General features: G+C 50.9%; 1 protein-coding gene across 1 annotated transcript in view; it reads left to right on the top strand.

The window, feature by feature from the left end:
* The window catches only part of LOC135819253 (ankyrin repeat, PH and SEC7 domain containing protein secG-like), a 48149-nt gene extending 25642 nt beyond the window's left edge, over nt 1-22507 (top strand). Inside the window, exons 5-7 of the mRNA XM_065332428.1 lie at nt 20047-20148; nt 21663-21761; nt 22348-22507. Of these exons, the coding sequence (XP_065188500.1) occupies nt 20047-20148; nt 21663-21761; nt 22348-22503 (357 nt within the window). The 3' untranslated portion in view covers nt 22504-22507. The remainder of the gene's footprint in view (nt 1-20046; nt 20149-21662; nt 21762-22347) is intronic.
* Nucleotides 22508-23563: the final 1056 nt, after the last annotated feature.

The following is a 23563-nucleotide window of genomic DNA, read 5'->3' as shown; positions in this document are numbered from 1 at the left end:
TATTTACAGAATTCAACAATTTCGTACCTTGATTCATCCATAACTTCAGTTTCCCTTCGCTGATTTTCATGATCTTGGGCTCTCTGGAAAGCTCTGGACACGAGCAACACGCCGAGCTACAATTCGACACCAAGCGTGCCGTGGATCCAGCGCTGCAGCGCAGCGACATCGCCCCAGTGCTTGATTCACGACGACAAACAAGATTCAACAGCCATTTCCCTCTCCTTGCTCACATCGAGCTCACATTTTTTGTGGGGAGTGCTGCGAGTCCATACTTTCATTTGAATCCGCGTCTCTATGGCGACAGCTAGCTGCAAAGGGAAAAACCCGTCCTCAAGACCCAGCTCGCCCACTCAAATCGCAAATGAGCCGTGACGCAGATCGCGAGCTCCGTAGCATCGCAGCCGTTCACTCTATCGCTTCGGCGATTGTTCCTACGGATAGCCTGGAGCTTTCTCTTCAACCTAGATATTTAGATGTTCGAATTTGCTCAAAAATTGACTGAGTTACGATAGTTTGAAAAAATCGATCACCGGTGATCGATTTTCAAATGTGAGACCGTAAAAGGGTTAACGGGCGGCTGTTCAGGGTTGCTTCAATTTCAGCGAACAGAGTCGTTAAGACTTCCTCTTTAGGAGACCTCTCGTGTAACACTTCACTCAGGGCGGTTTTCACAGAGCGAACGAGTCGCTCCCAGGCTCTACCCATGTGCGGACTTGCTGGCGGGTTGAAACGCCACTCCACTCCCTTCGGCGTCAGGAATCCCGTAATCTTCTCCCGGTCAAGGTCTTGCAAGGCCTCACGCATCTCTCTCTCGGCGCCATGGAAATTGGTGCCATTGTCAGAGTACAGGACTCCCGGGTAGCCTCGTCGACTGGCCATTCTTCGGATCGCCATGCTAGCGCTGTCGGTTGTTAGGTTATGAGCGATCTCAAGATGAACTGCTCGCGTGGTGAGACATGTAAAGATAGCACCATACCGCTTCTCACGTCTCCTGCCAACTGTCACTTCCAGAGGCCCGAAGTAATCCAAACCACAGTGCGTAAACGGGCGGACAAAAGCAGCTGTTCTCCCCTCGGGCAAGTTGCCCATCTGCGGAGGTATCGGCTTGGAGCGATCATTCTTACAGCGTTGGCAAACGGACCATGTGCGCCGCACCGCAGTACGTAGTCCCGGTATCCAGTACTGTCGGCGGATCTCGTTGGCTACCTGAGCCTGTCCTTGGTGACCACAGATATCGTGGAGGTGTTGGAGCATAAGTCGAGTGTACGCGTGATCTGGTGGCAGGATAACCGGATCCAGATCAATGGCGCTCCCACTCGGTGCGGTCCTGACCCGTCCACTCATGCGGATCACACCAACTCCATCGATGGTTGGGGACAGAGTGTACAAACGACTCGCTTTCGTCACAGACCCATTTTTCTTCAGTTCTGCAACGTCACCTGCAAAGCTGTCTCTTTGAGTCCTGAGCCACCACAGCTCTTGAGCCCTTTGGAACTCTGTCGGAAGGAGCTCCCCAACAGTGGCTGGCTTTCCGGCTGCCTTGGCCCGCAGGTTCTTGACGTATCGAGCCATCCATGCCGTGACTCTCACCAGCTTCATCCACGATGAATAACTGTTGGCGTCTGGTAAGACCAACGGCTCTGGCACGGTGTGCATTCCGGTGAACTCTGCCTTTATCTCCTGACGATCAGCATCTACGTCAGTAGCCTTCGCATGTGTGGTCTCCTCTGGCCAATCAGCCTCTGGAGCTTGCAAGAACTTCGGACTCTGAAGCCAATGAAGTTGTCTGCCTTGGACATCTGGCAGTACTCTCGTTGCGGCATCAGCTGGATTGAGGGTTGTTGGCACCCACCTCCACTGTGACACTGCAGATAGTTCATCGATCTCACCGACTCTGTGGGCGACGAACGGCTTGAACTTCCTGGCATTTGCCTGAATCCACCGAAGGACTGTTATTGAATCTGTCCATAGCGTTGTGCTGTCGATGAGTAGGTCGTGCCCTTCCAGAACCGTCCGTGCTATTCTTGCAGCCATGAGTGCCGCCTGTAGCTCGAGCCTTGGGATGGAAATCGGCCGTAACGGGGCGACACGACTCTTGCCCAGGACGGAAGAGACTTGAGAGGTCCTGTCTTCAAGAGTTGTTCGAAAGTATGCGACGGCTGCAAAGCCGTCCTCGCTGGCGTCGCCAAAGACATGAAGCTGACATGACTTCCTCGTTGACATTCTCAGGCAGTAGCAGCGGGGTACAACGATGTGACTTAGCTCGCGGAGACCTCCCCACCACTGACGCCGCTTTATCAGCAGACTGTTCGGTAGGGGTTGGTCCCACCCAACTCCAGTGCGCCAAACATCTTGCAGAAGGACTCGTGCTGCTAGGGTATGACAGGATAGAAACCCCATCGGGTCGAACACTGACATGATCATGCGGAGTGCCTGTCGCTTTGTTGGCCGGGACGACTTAGCTTCTTGGTCAACGAGGCGTTGACTGAGGCGGAAGTTAAATTGATCAATCTCTGGGTCCCACTTCAGACCAAGCGCTCGCTCCATGGGCAGCTCCGTGCCGCTGTTGAATGTCGGTGCGTCAACTGCTCGGCGCTCTGCTGGAATGTGCTGCAGCAGCTCTCTGGAGTTGCTGACCCAGTGGCGAATGAGGACCCACCAGCATCGTGGATGGCCGACACCTGGTCCACTCGGTTTCTGGCTTGTTCTTCATCATCGGTGGAGTCATAGTAGTCATCGACATAGTGATTCTCACAGATGGCCCGTACGGCGTCAGGCCACCGATCGGTGAACTCCGAGGCGTTCTTTCGCATCACATACTGAGCGGCTGCCGGCAAGCATGTGGCACCAAATGTCATTGCTGTCATTTGCATGACGTCTGGGTCTCGGTCACGGTCACGCCCTCGCCACAGGAATCTCTGTGCTGGCAGATCCTCTTTCCTGATGAGTACCCGATGAAACATCTGTTGGATGTCTCCGCCGAAACCAATTCGGTGTTGCCGTAACTTGAAGAGGACACTCGGGAGAGGATTGAGGAGATCTGGTCCACTGACTAGAGCATCATTAAGGCTCATGCCGTTGCTTTTCGCTGCTGCATCGAACACCAGGCGAATTTTCCCTGGCTTGTTGGGGTTAACTACTCCAAAGTGTGGCAAGTACCACCTGCGGCCAACGGTGTCTTGGTCCAGCTCTTCCTCTGTCAGCTTTCTCGCATAGCCTGTAGCGACATACTCTGCAATCTTAGAGCAGTACTGATCTGCATAGGCTGGGTTTCGGTCCATCTTCCTTTCCAGAGACATCAGCCTCGATTTGGCCATTTCGTAGCTCTCGGGGAGGGCGATGTCACTCGAGCGCCATAGCAGACCTGTCTCCCAACGGGTGCCAACTCGCTTGGTGGTGGACTCCAGCAGCCTCTCGGCACGGACTTCTTGCCTCGAGCTGGTCTTGTTGGAGGTGACCTTCACACCAAACGACTCCGTGCTGAATGACTCCTTGACGAGCTGATGGAGGTCATCGTCAGCGGTTCTTGCAAGGTGGCAATGTTCGATCTGTGGGACTCCTGCCCTGTCATTGCCATGTACTGACCAGCCTAGCTTGCATTTCGTCACCATTGGCGCGCTCGGCGGTCCTTCGATTACCTCGCGGGGAAGAATAAGGTGGCAGTTGTCTTGGCCTATCAAGAGTCTTGGCTTCGTGTTGGCTCCAACGATCTTGGGGCTGTCGGCTAGGTGAGGCCAGCGGCTACTCAGTTTTGGTACGTCGATCTGTTGCTCAGGTAAGTCCATCTTGCTTACTGTCCTCACATTGTCCAGTGAAAACGTTCCACCGTCTCCTTCAACTTCGACACGGACACTCTGCGACCGTTTGTCTGTCTGATTGCTGTCATCAGTCCAGGTGAGAAACAGCGGGCGACGGGGTCCTTCGGCTCCAATCTCCTTGGCAATGGCAGCATCCATAAGGGTCACCGTGGAGGCCTCGTCAAGGAGAGCTGACGTACGGACTTCACCAGATGGGCCTCGGATCGTCACTGGGACTGTGCGTAGGATGACTCGGTCCGGTTGCATTTGCCGACAAGATACGTATGTCCTTCCACAGCTTGAGAGCTTGTGTTGTCCGGTCGTTTAGCTGAGTGTAGCAGATGGTGGTGCAAGCGGTCGCACCCTTGCAACCCGCATGGCTTCTTGCTCGGGCAGTTACCGGATCGATGCCCATGAGCTAGGCAGGTGAAGCAACGACTCTCGGCCCTTATCCATTTCCAGCGATCGTTGACGCTCTTCTTGGCAAACGTTTGACAGTCCCGAGTGGCGTGGCCGGACCGTTTGCAGAAGGCACATTGCTTCTCGGTGGCGGCGAACATGCTGCCTCGATGGAATGTGGGGCGCTTCGCACTATCCGCCGGGAACATAGCTGGTCGCTTCACGCGGGACACAGCATCCGCTCTCTCCTCCAGCCACTCTGCTAACGTTTCGAGGGTCACTTCCTGGTCCCGAGTGCGTATGTGCTCCCCCCATAAACGTCGTAGGCTGCTGGGGAGTTTGGAGACGATCTCTTGTCGCAGCGCTGGGTTTGTTATGTGTCCCGTGCTCTCCATCAGCTGCATCGTTGCCACGAGGTTCCCTACCACATTGGCAAGGTCGATCAGTGCTTCAAAGTCCTCTTCTTTCACCGCTCTCTGCTTCTGAGTGTTGTCAATGATGGTTTGTATGACCTGTTCTGGCTGTCCGAAGCGGGTTTCAAGAGTCCGAATGACTTTATCCACATTGTCTGGAATAACGAGCATGGCCATGACTGCCTCTTTGGCTTTACCACTCAACGCCTTCTGGAGGCGTGCCATGTTCTCATGGTTGCTGAAACCGCACTCCTGTGTTGAGACACGGTACATATGGTGGAACATTGGCCATGTAGCAGGGTTTCCAGAGAAATTTGGTAGGTCTCTCCCAGCTGATTGTCTCGCCACCATTCTCTGGAGATCACTCGGGTGGGATTCCGCTGGTTGCGTCTGCGCATTTGCCACAGGTAGGCGTTCGGCCAGAACCTCGGCCAGCTGCGCCATGGCTGTCGTCATCGTCCTTCCAACTGAGTCTGACACAGTGGATGCCGAATCCACTCCAGCTGTGGCTGTACTGGGCGCTTTGGCACGGTGGTCGGTTGGAGGGGCGGCCTCATGTGTGCCCTGGTGGTATGCGCCGAGCTGACTCTTCAGCTCTTCTAGCTCAGATTCCCGGGCACTCAACTCACGTTCCAGCTCTCTTCTCTCATTCCCGCGGGCTTCAGCCTCTTGTGCCAGCTCCTCCCTGACGCCGTCAAGTTGTTTCGCTTGGCTGGCGACCTGAGCCTGAACGTCTGCTAGTGCTCGGCGCTGCAACTCGAGCTGTCTGTCGCGGGCAGTGAGTTCCTGTCTTAGGACCGCAGACTCTTTCTTTTCAGCGCTCAGTCTGCAAGTAAGATCGGACCTTTGGTCTTCTGCGGCCTGCAGTGTATCACAAAGCTCGTGATGTGCAGAGGCTTCGAGGGCCAGCCTGTCACAGTACGCACGCTCTTTACATTCCATTTTCATGGTCATAGCCTGCAGTTTCCTCTCAGTCTCGGCTAGGGCAAACTTAGCGGCTGACAGTGTCTGCTCACAGTATTCATGTGTACTGATGGTGTCTGGCCTGGGCTGTACTGGTGGTATGCCAGTGGCAGTGGCTGGACTCTTACATACATTTGGTACAGTGAAAGGATTCCAGTCAGAGAGCAGGTCAACAGCTGGCACAAGTGCTTGCCTTGGCATTTGACTTCCACCCGGCAGGTGTGAATGGTGTGCATTCATGCTTGATGAATCGCCAACACCCTCTTGGTCTACAGTCACTACCTCAAGCCCTGGGGCTATTTGAGTGTGTGCGCTATGACTATCACAAGCATCTGGTACCTGTACTGTCTGGCTGGGTGTATGACTGTTACTCACAGCCTGAGACCGAACTACAATGGCTTTATCATGTTGTGGAGCGGGTGTGGTGGCTCCGACTCCAAGATGTTGTGGGCTTACTTGAGCACTAGAAATACCTATGAGATCAGAGACTTCACGCTCACCGGTATCACGACGCAAATCCCACTGTCGTTCCTCATACTCTTCCACAGGAGGGGTACCAGCCGTATCACTATCGCTATCACCGGGAAGCTCCTCCGCATCTTCACCCAGTGCAGCTCTCCGTGCCGACAAGCGCATCTCCGAGAGCTTTCTCTGCGTGGCGAGTTCTTTCTCGCGGGCTACTCTTTCCAACTCCGCGATATTCTCTGCTTCCGCTACCTCGGCGGCAAGCAGCTTCGCTCTCTTGATGGCACTACTAGCACTAGTCCTACTACTCTTGGTAGCATTTGTCTTCCTGGAAGACGTTGTTGACGCTGCTGTCAGTGCTGGTGACGGACTGTTCCGTCCTTTCTCCTGTTCGGAGATCATTCCTTCCGGAGAAAATCGATTGGGTTCACAACCCCTGTTCGTTCTGGTTGAGTGACGTAGCTCTTTGCCACTCTCCATGGCTTATCTCGCCTCAGAGGCGTCACAATAGCCGGCTCGAGATCCGGCTCGAAGGACCAATGTTTCTTGTACAAGTCGAGCCCAGGGCTCAACTGTACCCCACAAGTTTAGAACATCCACGAGTTCCGAAGTTGAGTATTGGAAGATTCTCTTTTCACACAACTCATAATTGCACACTCTGCCAGCAAGGAACAAAGGAAAAAAGCCCGCCACTAAAGAGGGCTACAGGCTAATATATGCACAAGGGTAGATCCACACCGTACAGTAAGAATGCACCGGAAGCGAAAGAAACAAATACCACACACGCAGCGTCAGGATTCTGCGCACAGCTACAGGCAGATCACGCAGTCTGCGGTGTGGACTGAAAATACACAAAGAAAAGTAAGTCTACAATGCACTATAACCTAAGCATCGGGCCATAGATCCATAGTGGCACCGCAATGAAACACGAGAAGGATCATGCATTCACGCAATACAGTTATGATGATCACAAGTGCAACCAGCAGCATGGATACAACGGGAATCACTACCAACGGCCATGAATGATAACATAATCACACAGTAGAAAGAGGTGTCAGGTGGTTGAACAGCAGTAGTTTTGCCAACAATTTCAGTTTTGTGAGTACACCGGTGAGCGTGCAGCGCTAGTATATGTATGTACAAGTACTCACTGCATGTGCATGTACTGTAAAACAGGAAAATCTAACGAGTCACAAAGTCTAACGTTTTAACAACCATTTTTTCGTTACTTGAAGGAACATTATGGCGAACCCGGTGTGTAAAGATGAGCATCCATTGATGCATGCTCTGGGTGGCCATTGATAAACTTTCTGTATGTTATCATGCCAAAATTGCAAAAATGTTTAACTTTTTGGTCGTCAAACTTTCCGGTTCTACAGTAGTAGATTCTACGATCGACGAGTCATAGCGTTAGTGCAGATGAGGTAGTGATGGATTTCACTCGCGAGTCGCGACTCCCTGGTGTAGTCCTTACAATCATAGACATACTCACAGCTCTACTGTCTGTCCATGTCTTTGGTGTGGCAGAGCTAGGGACCCGGTAACCTGCTATGGGCATAGACATGCGGCAATCTAAGCCATCACGGTGTGGAGTTTTGATCGTTGTGCAGTGTCATGTAAAAGCAAAAAAGGACAAAAATGCATGTTCCGCAATCGCAATTTTTCATGCTGAGAGGAGCTGAATTCTTTCTGTGACCGTAGATGGTGGCCCATGAGAAACTGTGCTGGGCTGAACCCACATTCGAGAGGTGTTGAGCGATAGCTTAGAAGCGCATCATAAGGATCAGACCCTTTCACTAGTAGCAAATTGACCGACTCTGACCGTACGCTCGGCGAGGTCGTTGCCCTACGAATGTAGCGGACTGCTGGTGTGGTGATGTTTGCCGTACTGCTGCAGGAAGGTTGCAACCTGTATATTCTGAATGGTGGGCCATTGTTGGAGACGACCGTCTCAGGGAAACCATGGTTTGTGAAGATGGACTTCAACTGGTTGATAACAGTCTAAGCAGGCAGTGCTGACATACATGCTAACTCCACATATCTGCAGTAATAATCTACTACAAACAGGTTGTTTGAGGAGTTGAATTGCATGAAGTCAGCTGCAACCTTCTGCCATGGCGGGTCCGGAAGAGTGGTAGGGCAGAGTGTCTCAACCTTCGGGTGGTGAGTGTTGAACACACGGTTTGCAGGACGCGATGAAATCGGCCGGCTGAACACTCAATCCTGGCGAACACACTGACTGCTTGGCACGGAAAAGGCACTTCATGATGCCGAGATGTCCTGAGTGGAGTTGCTCGAGTACCTGCAGGCGCAAGGACTTCGGGATGACAATCCTTTGCCCATCCATAAGTTGACCTAAGCACACAGTCAAGTTGTCTTGAGCGTTGTGATATGGCCGAATTGAACGCGAAACATCTTTGGGATGTGGCCAGCTACCTTCGACTTACTGGCGAAGTAGCTTGCAATCCGGATCGTTCAGCTGCTGGTCTTGGATTTCTGCCTGGCGAGCATCAGAGGCCGGCATTCTGGCGACAGTGGCGGAGGTAAACTCTTCAACCTCTTCGTTGAGACTGACAGCACTAGCATAAGACGACTCTGAACCAGGAGAGTGAGAGAGTGCATCAGGAATCACTAGGTGCTTTCCTGGCATGTGTGATTGTGCGAGATTTATGAGTGTCAGTTGTCATATTGTCAAGGAGGGAGTGTGCGAGATTTACGAGTGTGATTTTGAGTGTGATTGGACAGGACACTGCGCTGAAATAGAATGAGTGTTGTTGGGATAACATCATTTACGAGTGTGTTGTTACAATACAGTGTTTGTTGTGCGTGTTTGTCGGATACGCCGATATAATCAGTTGCATAGATAATACTTACGTTGTTGCTTGCATTCTCGCTCTCCACAGCAACTCCATTGCGTGCTGCGTTCTATGTATTCCTATTCTGTACACTGACTCTCTCTGACAGGGTTTGCTGTCACCCTGTCTCTGGGCGCAAGCACCCGCTGACAGACCAAACTGATTTGCTTCATCTCCACAATATTTATCTCCTTTCGATTTGAATTTCTGTTTGTTCTGCACTCTGATTTTTCCTTGTTGCACCTGCGCTTTTGTACGCGGAACTTTGCTGTCGCCATCGCGTCGCCATTATCTATATCCATGGTTACGTGGTGGTATGACTCATCGATGCATCATGCATGATCATTCTGCTTTTCTACTCGTACACTTCGATATGCATGCACGCACACTGATGTACACGTAGACTACACGTAAGCCAATGCACGCACGCGAGCACGTTTTGCTGATGACAGCGATTTGGCGATCGTTGTTGTTTTTTGTTTTCTGGTTGATTTTGAGAGTGTGGTTGAAACCAATAAGTAAATACAGTCTTCTAGTTGTCTCCACGAAAAGGCCAGGAAATCGTGCCACAACAGGGGTCTGAAGACCGCGTAGTTTTTAGTTGTGGTCGATAATTTCACATGGTCCTTCGAGCCGGATCGTGGAGCTTGAGATCGAGAGTCGATTAGTGTTTTAAAAATTGAGAAATTTGGTCAGTCATGGAGGAGAACGAGGAGTCCAGAGAGACGAGTGAGACCACTAGCTCTGGGACAAGACAACCAGCAATAGACGCGTCGGCAAAGACGCAGGATCAGCTTGTTTTGCGCAAGAAGCGCAGGGTGCGTGGGGGCCATCGGGGATCGTGCACGAGATGCATGGGCGAGTTCCAGCACGTTGTGGACGAAGCTCGATATCTGAATGTGTTGGCCGACGATGTCCGTGCGTCTGTGCGTCATGCACGCAATTTGCTGGCGTGCAAGAGGGAGCTACTGGCCGCTCTAGACGCAGAGGTCTTGGATTTAGTGTGTGACGTCAGTGATGGAGACGTTGAGGAGGAAGTCATGGAGGCGGATGACTGGACACTGAAGCTGCAGACGTTCTGCAGCACACTGGACCGCATATTGGATTTCCCAGCAGAGGAAAAAGCACGTACCCGTGATGACCGACGCGCCAGTACACTGAGCACACTGGGAGAGAGCTCAGAGAGTACTGCAGACTCGGGAAAAGCAGTCAACCCGATCACTGAGGATGCCGCGAGTGATAATACTACTACTAGTACTGAGAAGCTTGCTGCCCTTACAGAAGAGAGTGTTGTGGCGTCGTCAGCGTCCAACTCACAGTTGAGTACGCTGTCGTCAGTGTCGGCCAGTGGCAGCTCTGCCAGAGTGAAGCTGCCGAAACTAGAGCTCGGCAAGTTTGGTGGCAACGCAATGGAGTGGCAGCATTTCTTTGATGTGTTCAAGTCGCTGATCCACTCCAATAGCGGCTTGACAGACACGGATAAGTTCACATACCTACGTAGCAGTGTTTACGGAGCAGCAGCAGCAGTGATCAGTGGTTTGAGCCTCACAGAGGCGAACTACGCAGCGGCAGTCAAGTGTCTAGAGCAGCGGTACGGAGATCCGCAGCGTATAATCAGTGCGCACATGGATGCCCTGCTGAACTTGCCAGGTATCAGCAATGAGCATGATCTGTCGGGCCTCCGCAAATTGCTGGACAGTGTAGTGAACCACGTGCGGTCGCTGGAGAACATGGGTCGGAAGACCGAGCATTATGGAGACATGTTCGCCCCAATTCTTCTGCAGAAACTGCCAAAGGCGGTGCGCCTGGATGTGTGCAAAGGTGTAGGCGATGTGTCCTTCTCGTTGCAAGAAGTGCTGCGGCAGTTGCGAGAAGAAATAAGAACCAGGGAACGCTGTTCCTATGTGTCCAGCGTCCAAAGTGGCACCAGAGAACCAAGCCGGGGCGCCATGGCAACAGCGGCATCACTGAACACCACGGTGCACAATATGGCGTGCATCTACTGTGGGCGAGACCACGCTACCGCGTCATGTTCCGTTGTCACCAGTGTGGCCAAGCGGAAAGATTTGTTGATCCAGCAGCGCCGCTGCTTTGTGTGTACGAGGAAAGGACATATAGCAGCGAAGTGTATGTCCAAGACACGGTGTGGCAAGTGCGATAGACGGCATCACACCACCATTTGCGCAGACGGGCAGCAGACATTCTCCGGAACGTGCTCCGCCATGTCGCAGGCATCGGCACCGCTACTCCAGACGGCCAAGGCAGCGGTGGCCTCACAGGAAGACCCGAACCGTCAGCTCAAAGCCCGCATCTTGCTGGATTTGGGCAGCCAGCGGTCATATGTAACAAACAGCCTGCGTCAACAGTTGGACCTGCCGACGGACCACACGGAGCAGCTGGCCATACGTGGTTTTGGCACACAGCACGGGTCGCCAAAGGAAGTCGACGTCGTGCGACTAAGCATCGCTACACTGGAGGGGAGCCCAGTGTCAGTGGCAGCAGTAGCCGTTCCCTTGATCAGCGCGCCGATCAGCCGGCAATTTCCGACCGAGGTAGCGGAGTCGCTCGCACCGTTCTCGACATTGCAACTGGCTGATGATTGCACTGGCGCGGCCAATGTGGACATCCTGATTGGTGCAGACCACTACTGGGAATTCACAGAGGGCAACGTCATCCGTGGCAGTGATACCCTGGTTGCCATAGCGACAAAGCTTGGTTGGGTTTTGTCCGGTTGGCCCAAGCCATCAGCACCAGCTTCAGCAGCAACGCACGTGTTCGCGGTCACGGCTGAGCAGCTAGAGCAGCAGCTAAAGCGGTTCTGGGACTTGGAGTCTCTCGGTATCCAGCCCTTGGATGGGAACCCAGTGCAAGCAGCGTTCGACGAGACGATCAAGTTTGCTGACGGCCGCTACACTGTGAGCCTCCCGTGGAAAGAAGTCCACGCTGTGCTGCCGGACAATTTTGGACTGAGCCACAAGCGGCTATTGTCTCTCACCAACAAGATCGAGAAGGTGCCAGACGTGTTCAGTGAGTATGCCCGTGTCATGGCAGAGCAGCTGGCAACTGGCGTCATTGAAGAGGTACCAGCAAACGAAGTCGGCGAGGTGGGTGAAGTTCATTACATTCCCCACCAAGCAGTGGTCCGCAAGGACAAGGCTACCACCAAGGTGCGGGTGGTGTACGATGCCTCAGCACACGCAGGGAAGAATCCTTCCATCAACAGCTGCCTCCACTCCGGGCCGAACTTGCTGGAGCACATCCCAGACATCCTCCTCCGCTTTCGGTGCTATCCAGTTGCCCTGACTGGTGACATTGAGAAGGCGTTTCTCATGCTCAACGTATGCGAGCACGACCGGAATGCGCTGCGGTTCCTGTGGTGGGATCGGCCGTTCTCGAGCGAGCGGCAAGTGCAGGTGTACCGGTTCGCTCGCGTGATGTTCGGGCTCACATCGAGTCCATTCCTCCTCAACGCCACACTGAAACATCATCTTGAGCAGTACCGGCAAGAGGATCCAGAATTCGTTGATGAAATCAGCCGCAGCATGTACGTCGATGATCTGGCAGCCGGCGCAGCGGATGACGAGGAAGCGGTGGAGCTGTACACGAAGCTCAAGGTCCGCATGGCTGATGGTGGGTTCAATATACGCAAATTTGCGTCAAGTTCCGCAGCTGTGCAAGAGCACATCAACCGCACAGAAGGAGATACGGCTGCAGTTCACCCTAGCTCCGGGACAGCGTGCGAGGACGACTCCACGTACGCCAAGGCATCACTGAATGTACAGCCCCATGATTGTGACAAGGTTCTGGGTGTCACGTGGGACCGCCAGACTGACAGCATAACGGTGGACATCGCGTCAGTCTTCGACTCAGCAAAGGAACGGCCTACGAAGCGTACTGTCTCATCGCAAGCGGCACGGTTGTTCGATCCACTCGGCATAGTATCGCCAGTCACGGTCAAGCTCAAGATATTCTTGCAGCAGCTACATGTTGCCGGTCTGGACTGGGATTCACCGCTATCAATCGAACAGGAGCACGAGTGGGCATCCCTGATGAGTGCACTTCAGCGAGCAGCACCAGTGCGCATGCCACGATGCTATTTCAGCGGCGCTACAGCAGACGCCAAAGTGTCGCTACACGGGTTCTGTGACGCTTCACAAGCCGCGTTTGCCTCCGTCGTGTACCTGAGGATCGAGGCAGCGACCGTGTCCATTCAGTTCGCCATGGCGAAGACCAGAGTAGCACCGACAGCGAAACAGACCATCCCACGGCTCGAGTTACTCGCAGCGTTGACGCTCGCCCGTCTGTTGGTCACAGTACGCCAAGCCCTGGACAAGCAGATCACGGTAGCATCGACTCACTGCTGGACCGACTCACGAGTTGCGTTGGGTTGGATCACCAACACGGAGCAGGAGTGGAAGCAATTCGTGCACAACCGGGTGTGTGAGATCAGGCGACTCACCGACGTCAGTGTGTGGGACTTCTGCCCAGGCACCCTGAACCCAGCCGACATTCCGTCACGTGGTGCTACGCCGGGCGAGTTGCATACGTCGGTCTGGCTAACAGGCCCAGCATGGCTCAGAGAGAGTGAGCGGCCACCAGGTACGAGCTTCACGGAGGGAGAGCAAGTCCCTGAGGAGTGTCGGCAAGAGTTAAAGAAGTCAGCTCAGGTCACAAGTCTGGTGACTACCGACGCAACTAGCAGCAGCATCAGCGCCATAATGGACTGCACACAGTACAGCTCCTATCAGAAGTTGCGGCGAGTTACAGCGTACGTGTTGAAGTTCGTGAAGCTCGTGCAAGGCCGACGAGACGAAGCAGCCGCAGAGACGGTACTGCTAGATGAAGCGCAACGGCTATGGATTGCTGACGTGCAGCAGTCAGCACCAGACGCAACCAACCGCATCGCCAAGGCCAAGAAGCAGCTTGGCATCTTCGCAGATGAGTCAGGTCTGCTAAGGTGTGGTGGAAGATTGCAGGCAGCGGATCTGTCGGCAGGCCAGAAACACCCAGTACTGCTGATACCCGGGCACCACGTCACCGAGTTGATCGTCGCTGACTGCCACGAGCGAGTGCTGCACAATGGTGTACCAGAGACGCTGACGGAGCTACGAGCTCAGTTCTGGATATGTCGTGGTCGTCAGTACGTGCGTATGTTGCTGCACCGATGCAGACTCTGCAAGATGCTGGAGGGCAAGCCGTACGCGGGACCACCGCCACCTCCACTGAGTGAATTTCGCACGCAGGTCGGCTACGCGTTTCAGCACACAGGCGTTGATTTCGCCGGTCCGTTTCATGTGCGGACAGCGCAAGATGTGGAGAAGGCATACCTGGTACTGTATACGTGCGCAGTCACCCGAGCAGTGCATTTGGATCTCGTCAGCGATCTTAGTACAACCACCTTTCTCCGGAGCTTCCGGAGATTTGTAGCGCGGCGAGGAGTGCCGGCAGTTGTGAAGTCCGACAACGGCAAGACCTTCAAGGCAGCCGCACGTCTCTTGCGAGACCTCCATGTGGAACCGGAGACGAAGAGCTACTTGCAAGCCAAGAACATCCGTTGGACGTTCAATCTGGAGAAGGCACCTTGGTGGGGTGGCTTCTTTGAGCGACTCATCAAGAGTGTCAAGCGATGCGTCAAGAAGGTCCTGCGGTCGGCGCAGATTACAGCTGACGAGCTATTGACATTACTCGCAGATGTCGAGGCAATTCTAAACTCGCGCCCGTTGACGCACGTTTCGACGGAGGATGTACGAGAGCCGCTGACGCCATCTCACCTGCTATGTGGCCGAAGAGTTCTGTCACTACCTGACATGGTCGCCGACGATCCTGACGAAGTGCCTGTAAGCCGCAGATATGCCTATCTGCAAGAACTCCTGCGTCACTTCTGGTCTCGGTGGAAGAATGAGTACCTGCTGGAGCTCCGGAACAGCCACCGTATCGGACGTCACACCGATGTTGATACTATCGCCGTGGGTGACATTGTGGTGATTCACCAAGACGGGGTTCAACGCGGCCTGTGGAAGCTGGGAGTCGTAGACAGCTTGCGTCCAAGCGAGGATGGTCGTGTCCGAGGAGCTGTGGTGCGCACAACAACGAAGAGCGGCCGACCAACAACGCTAAACCGGCCGATTCAACGCCTCTATCCGGTTGAACAGCTTGTCGTGTCACCAACCGCAGCGACACCTGAAGAGTCGACGCAGCAGATGCCTGATGCAGCGGACGACACGCCTGTCGAGGACGCAGCAGATGCCAGCCCAGTTCCGGACACCCGGCAGACACGCCCACGTCGGGCTGCAGCTCAGCGAGCGCAGCAGGAGCGACAACAGCTTATCAGTGCCAACAGGTTGTGAGTATGGCAGTGCACCAGCAGTCGCATCTTTCTATTCTAGTGTTGTAATGTAGTTGACTATTGAATAGTCAAGGAGGGAGTGTGCGAGATTTATGAGTGTCAGTTGTCATATTGTCAAGGAGGGAGTGTGCGAGATTTACGAGTGTGATTTTGAGTGTGATTGGACAGGACACTGCGCTGAAATAGAATGAGTGTTGTTGGGATAACATCATTTACGAGTGTGTTGTTACAATACAGTGTTTGTTGTGCGTGTTTGTCGGATACGCCGATATAATCAGTTGCATAGATAATACTTACGTTGTTGCTTGCATTCTCGCTCTCCACAGCAACTCCATTGCGTGCTGCGTTCTATGTATTCCTATTCTGTACACTGACTCTCTCTGACAGGGTTTGCTGTCACCCTGTCTCTGGGCGCAAGCACCCGCTGACAGACCAAACTGATTTGCTTCATCTCCACAATATTTATCTCCTTTCGATTTGAATTTCTGTTTGTTCTGCACTCTGATTTTTCCTTGTTGCACCTGCGCTTTTGTACGCGGAACTTTGCTGTCGCCATCGCGTCGCCATTATCTATATCCATGGTTACGTGGTGGTATGACTCATCGATGCATCATGCATGATCATTCTGCTTTTCTACTCGTACACTTCGATATGCATGCACGCACACTGATGTACACGTAGACTACACGTAAGCCAATGCACGCACGCGAGCACGTTTTGCTGATGACAGCGATTTGGCGATCGTTGTTGTTTTTTGTTTTCTGGTTGATTTTGAGAGTGTGGTTGAAACCAATAAGTAAATACAGTCTTCTAGTTGTCTCCACGAAAAGGCCAGGAAATCGTGCCACAACAGGGGTCTGAAGACCGCGTAGTTTTTAGTTGTGGTCGATAATTTCACAGTGATATTGAAAAATCAAACCGCGTTGGCCTCGGACGGAACCGTAAGATATCAGGTGGCACATTATCAAGTGCGGTTGAGCTGAGTAGGAGAACAAAACAAGCGGCTTGAGGTCAGTCTCAACTGCGAAGCACACAAGCCCACGTGATCCCAAGGGCCTCATTCTCAATCGTAGGATAGGTACGTTCTGTAACCGTCAGTGATCTAGACACATAACTTCATAAGAAACGGGTTTCCACTCACCAGAAGGTTGCTGCTGCGAGAAGACTGCACAGATGCCATAGCCTGATGCGTCTGACGATGCCATGGTGGGGCATATCGGTGAAAAGAGTGCCAAGAGAGGGTCTGTTGACAGGGGAGCCTTTGAGCGGGGACCCCAAATCAAGGCGTTCTCCTTCTTCAGGAGGTGGCTGCAAGATGGTGGCAATCTTGGGAGAGACCTTTCCAAGTTTGTTTACGATTCCAAGAAAACTCCGAACATCAGAGACATTCACACATTGCGGGAAATCAGTCAAACCTTGCACCTTGTCTGGATCAGGGTCAACACCATTTGCGTTGAGGACCTGACCAAGGTACTTCACCGATGTCCCCTTGAAATCCCATTTGCTCGCATTCAGAGTAACCCCATGATCACAGAAGCACTTCATCGCGCCGTCAAGGTATACGTCGTGGTCCTCACCACTCAATGCGAAGATGAGCGCATCATCCATCTGGCATGTGGTTCATGGCACGTCGTTCAGGATCCTTGCCACCCCCTTTTGGAATTGCTCTGGTGCTGAACAAATCCCAAATGGCAAACTGGTGAACCTGAACCTTCCAAATGGTGTAATGGACGTCGTCAACGGCTGTGATTAGTCCACTAGTGGCATCTGGTAGAATCCATAGTTGGCATCTAGCTTTGTGAAATACTTCGCTCCACTGACCTGGGCTAGCGTGTGGTATACACATGGTAGTGGATGGGAGTCACGACGAATAAACTTGTTCAGTTCGGTGAAATCCACGCAGAGACATACAGCACCAGAAGGCTTTGGCTCGACATTTAAGCAGTGCTTGTCTACTGGGACGATTATGCCTTGACACTCCATCTTCTGTAGTTCTTTCGTGACCTCATTTATTAGCGGCAATGGAACATGACAAGGACAAGGTAGGGCAGACGGTTGTGCCTGATTAACTAGGCTTATCTTGTATGGATCCCCAGAGAATCTGCCCAGGGGCTAGAACCTTCCCAGCGTAGAGACAATCGACAGGTTGTTCCACAACTTCTGCAATATCCGGGTTCACCTTCAACAGGTTCAAGCCAATGATGTTGAATCGTCCCAGCAAGGCTTGTCTGACATTACTGACAACATACACGTCTTGTACTGAGCACTCGTATCCGACTAACAAGGGCGTGCTTAGGACACCCTCATCATTAAGCGCCGTGCTACTGGCGCTGGTGAGAGTTGGCGTTCTCTTCATCAACATGCAGTCTTCGAGTGTAATCAGCAACGTGGATGGTATGACCGCTACGTTGGCCCCTGTGTCGATCTTCAACACAGGCGTTCCATTAACGGATCCGGTGGCCATCGATGCCCATCACCGTCGACCGAACCCAAAATATACTTTTTGAGTTCACTGGAGACAGAGTCTATCTCCTCCTGCGTCCATGTTGGCTTCTTGGACTGACACACTCTATCGAAATAACCCTCCTTTCCACAGGAGTCACAAGTGGAGTTTCTCATTCTCTGCACGTCCACAAAACAGACATTTTTCCGGACTCCTCTTCGAGGTCTCATACTTAGACCATAGACCACAGAAGAAGAAAGTACTGGTAGAGATGGAGAGGAAGACTTGCATGTGGAGCCTTAGGGTTAGCAGATGGAAGGTGAGAGTCAGAGTATCAAAGCGTTCGGCAATAAAGAAATACTGGGTGTCCTATAGTCAATGCGGTTCAGTTGATGATGAATTGCGTTTCACCGTTTTATGCCGTAGCCGTAGATTTTGTGATTTCAAAGTATTGGAAGCTATTTTCATTTCATCACACGCGCGTGCGCGCACACACAAACACACACACACACACACACAAACACACACACACACACACACTCACACGCACGCACACACACACACACACACACACACAAAACACACACATACATACACACACCTACAATCACACACACACACACACACACACACACACACACACACACACACACACACACACACAAACACACAAACACGCACGCAAGGGTGTGCACGCACACACGCGCGTGCACGCACACATAAAATCACACACACGCACATATGCACGCATGCGCATGCGCACACACACACAAACCCACGCACACACACACACACACACACACACACACACTGCACACAGACACGTACGTGTACACTCTCATAACTACATTGCATGCACACACAAATGCACACATACACACACACACACACACACACACACTTACACACACAAATGCACGCACACACATAATATGTGCACACAGATACAAACACATGCACACAAATGCGCACACACATAAATACACAGCCCCCCCCCCCCCACACACACACACGCACACACACTCACACGCACATGTACACACACATGCACGCACACACATGTGCGCGTACACAAATATGTGCACATAGACAAAAAACACAGGCACACAAACGCACGCACACATAAATACACAGACCCCCCCCCCCCAACACACACACACTCATGTGCGCACACACGCACACATGCCCGCACACACACACACACACACACACACACACACACACACACACACACACAAGCACACACACACACAGATATTATGTATATGCATACTTATACACGTACACCCTACACTCTACACTCTCTTGCACTGCAATGTTTCTCAAACGTAGTGATTATTTGCACTCTTATACATTTTTGTTTTTACGCTTCACCTACCTGTGTCATTAGTTCACACTAACTTGAAATCTTCGCACTTCACCTGGTTTTTCACACTTAACCTCTACATTCCCCGTTCCCTTACACATTTATATAATTATTGGTATGCATGGCTAGTTATCATTGTTGAGACGTATTTCCTTGATGAAGGTCTCATGAAAATTGGTTGAGAAAATCTAGAACTCCAAAATTAATGTTCTAGTTCTTTTTTGATACGTGCAATGTCCGCCTCGCTAATTCTGCTTATGACCACATAAATGTTCATTCAGAGGCATGCATATACACTATCATCAGAAACCCGCGTGGACCCAGTTACAAGCTCACTCAGCACCAAAACTGCTCACTGTTCTGGAAAGAATAAACACCTACTGGCTAGCAAAGCAATATCGGCAAGAAACTTTGGCTGCCTTAACAAACAATTCTAAGTATGAGTCTCGAAGCTCTTACCGCCTGAATTTCTCAAAATTCTGGACCCCTTCATACTCTGATATAAAAATTAGGAAATTTGTCAGTAACTGCTACTGCCTCTAACAGTTAACTGTAAAGTCAGTAACTGTTACTGACTAGGCTCCCACCCCCCATGCATATACTCACTAGCAAACAACTCTATAATCACAACTGTGGTAAAAGCAGAGGCATGTACAAATGCTACCAAGACTCGCAAGAGATGCCGGCTTGTAACCTTTTACCAACTGACTAAGGATCAACCCTGCATCCTGGGAAAACTTGGGGACAAAGCAGAGGCCATTAGTTCCGGGGAAACATCTTTTCTATTGGCCAGTCCCCTGTCCGGTGTTGATACATGTATTGGGGTTTTCCAGTACTTGCTGGCAAATAACTTGTCAACTGACTAAACTCAATATTCAGAGTAGTCTACATCCGGCTGCCTTACTTAGCAGTGAGTTGTACATCATATTGAAAGTTAGTACATTACTGATTGATAAAGCATAGGGTTATCTGCTCATGTGTGTTACCTGTACACAGGACGGTTACCTTCCTGTTCATCGTGCTGCCTTCTATGGACGTCTGGAAGTCATCAAGTATCTACTAGATCTCCAACCAGACACGATCTCTGTAAAGAACAAGGTAAGTTGAGCAATCTCTACCATTGACTCTCCCTACTGTAGTCAGTTACTCTTACAGCACTCTTGAGGATCACTGTGCTAGCTGTATGTCTATTGGTGGGGGAATATCAGGCTGAAACAACAGCAACCCCAGAGAATATTTGCTCCAAATGTACCTGTGACTATTGGTGACTCTCCTGTCTGGCACTGATACCTGCATAAAGCACCTCCAGTATGCACCCGGCTCACATAAATATTAATCTCAATCAGTTCTGATGTGATCTCATGGACACAATCAGTACCAATTCAACACTCACCAACTGTATTCTTTTTGGTATGAGTAGAGCTACCCATCAAATAAATGATAGAACATTTCTCGGTATTGTATACTTGCGTCTATCATGTGTACCTCAATACACAAGAGGAATATGCCGACATTATTTTGGCCCAAAAAGAATGCAAAAAAACCCTTGCAGACGGAGAACAGGCTTCACAAGTGCTTTCCAGCAGATCTTGAAATTGGCACCTTAGACTCTAAGGATATTATCAAACAGCCCGGTTTCTGGCATCCAATACTATCAGCTAGAAAAGAATTGTTTTTCAGAACACAGTGTGGGCGATATATTTGATTGCAACAAGGAGCGTCTAGCCACTCGCGTCAAGCCCGAGCAACAGAGCTTGGCTTAATGGGCTCCACCATCTGCCACTAATGATAAAATGCGGGCCATGGCACTCCATCCACTCATCAGTCCATACAATGGCCCTCCCTAAATACTAAAGTGGCGTAAATATATTTCTTGGTGTGCGTGTGTTTGTGTGTAGAAGTGTACTTGCATGTGTGCATGTATGTGTGTTTGTGGGTGTTCGTTTGTTTGTGGGTGTACGTGAGTGTGTGTGCGCGCGCGCATGCGTGCGTGTGTGAGTGTGTGTGTGTTGGGGGGGGGGGTAACTCTTTTGTAAGGAATAGTGCTCTTGCAGCTTGCATCAGATCCACTCTGTTTTAGCCACCGACACTAGTAGCAAGCAATGGCAGGAAGTTAACATGATCTACCGGTATACAGCTGAGCCACGGGAAAGCGTACACAGACAAGTGATGGACAAAACTCCATCAAGCTAACATCGCCTCACAAGGGAAGAGTTCTTGGTGTGGGAGTTTGGAGTGGGGGGGGGGGGGCGCAATCTTCCAGTTCATCATTCGGTTTGCACCTCTTATACAGACAGAGCAATTATTCTACGAGACAAGACTCCCAAGTATATCTCAGTGCAGAACATGGTTAGATTGTTTGTGTTTTTTAGAAACACAGCACACCATAATGAACATAACTGCAGAGCACGAGAACACGATATCAAGATTGCCAATGGCTTTGGTCAGAGATGGCAACATTGATTTCAGAGATATGGGGAAGGAATGCTTGATGTTGACCGCATAGGATCCATCCATTCCACGATATGGCAATTGTCGTCAATTCCAGTAGAGTACAGGTACTCGTGATATCAACATATCGGTTAGGTTGATGCTGCTATGGCTGTGTTTAGGATGGGAGAACTCCTCTTGGTGAAGCAGTGTACAGGAACGAAGCAGGTTGTGTACCATACTTGCTGGAAGTCACCTGGACCAAGCTTGCATATGATGAGGTAAGAGATGAGAAAAGTTGTTTGTGTTATGAACAGGTCTACTATTTTTGTTTGAGAAGATATGTTCAGTTCCTGTGAAAACCTTTTGATCTGAAACCACTCTATCACCCCCCCCCCCTCCCCCCCCCTTCTCCTTTGATATGATTGTTGTTCCTGAAATACGTAGCTTTACATACGTTTGGATAACATGGACGATGTCCATGGAATCCGGCTGGAATATAATGAAAGAGTACTTTCTGTAGATTAAGTGCGTAAGAGAAGACTAGCATGCGTTCTTCACTACAGTTGTAGTCTGTTTCCTCACTATCTACTTCAAGGTGTATTGGATGTCATCATCGTGGACAGTGCATCTCTTCTTACTCTTCATTTTAGATAACTTATTTTGTGTATGATGTTAAGTATTGAGCAGTGACAGAAAGGTCTATCATTTCTTACTGTGCACCTGTGCTATATACGGTGTAACAAGTAAAATGGCGGGTGTTTTTCTGTGGTATTTTGGATATGTGATGGTTATTGTGACTAGTGAAATTGAGGACATTGAAGAGTGTATCACTATACCAATATTGGTTCTATGTTTCCAATCCAGGCCAAGGAGATTGTGGAGAAAGCCAGAAGGATAGCTCAAACCGGCGGAGAAACGCAAGAATTGGACTTGTTTAACCCTTTACCGGTCTACCATAAGCGAATCGATACTATAGTATCGGTACGTTTGGCCCTCATTTTTTTGGGGTCTTGTTGCTAGGAGACAGCTAAAATGGCTCTCTACGTGTAGCTGAGGTCCAAGGCTTTCTGACGATGTACAAAACAACCATGCTTACCATACAAATTTTTGCCCTATCGATCGACTGACGTTTGTTGAAATTGGAAAAGACGACCATCCGCCATGCGCGCATTTCGAGAATGCGAGTGCATCTCTTGGGGCCATGTTTGACAAGCATTCTGAGAGCAGTAACATCACCAGTCCAGGCTGGATCTCCCGGGAGGTTTTTGCAGTGTAGTGTGTTGAGAAAAAGAGCTCCGTTGAGTCCTGCTAGTTCAAAAATATATCGTCCACGAATGAAGAAACAAAATTCTCCAAACAGAGAGGAAGCCTTCTTGCTGCCGACACGCCGGCCACAGTCACTGTCACAAGGACTCGTCAGGTGCGATCAGCTAATGCGCCTGGCCGTGAGAATCACGGCATGCGTAAGCTCGCGCCTGAGTACTCATCTGAGCGAGAGTGAATCTGACGCGAGCAGCGCTGAGATGAACAAACCGAAACTGCGATATCGTAGAATGGGAATTGCTGCTGCTGGCGTATCGCCGATGGCAAGGTGTTGGTGTTCAATGGCGGTATTGTAGAGAGCCTACATTTCTTGTAAAGACGTAGCCCTTACCTGATTGTTTATCGTACGACTTCAGCTCCATCACGAACTTGGTATGCCCTTCGTGTTGTGATATTCGTGTATTTCATTCGCAATTGCATTTTCTCTCAACTTGAAGGGCTACCATGGGCCCTATACTTGCCTGGACCTAGTCATATTTGAATTTTCTGGACGCGTTCAGGCATACAGATTTTGAAAATGTATGGTTTACCCCTACCTACATCACATGGTTTTTGAGTTATTGCTGGTTGTGTGTACATGTATTTGCATGACCACCCCTCACAGACATTGAGTTAGACCGGCAAAGGGTTAAGGTGACACATGTCGTTATAATTATAGGATTTCTAACTCTTTGCTGAATATGGATGACAGGAATGAATAATTGGTACGAGTTGGGAGTAATGACCTACGGATGTAACCAGATCAAATAGAAATACA

This window comes from Sycon ciliatum, chromosome 6 (assembly GCF_964019385.1).
Source record: "Sycon ciliatum chromosome 6, ocSycCili1.1, whole genome shotgun sequence".
Classification (NCBI taxonomy): domain Eukaryota; kingdom Metazoa; phylum Porifera; class Calcarea; order Leucosolenida; family Sycettidae; genus Sycon; species Sycon ciliatum.
This window is presented reverse-complemented; position numbering and strand designations above follow the sequence as displayed.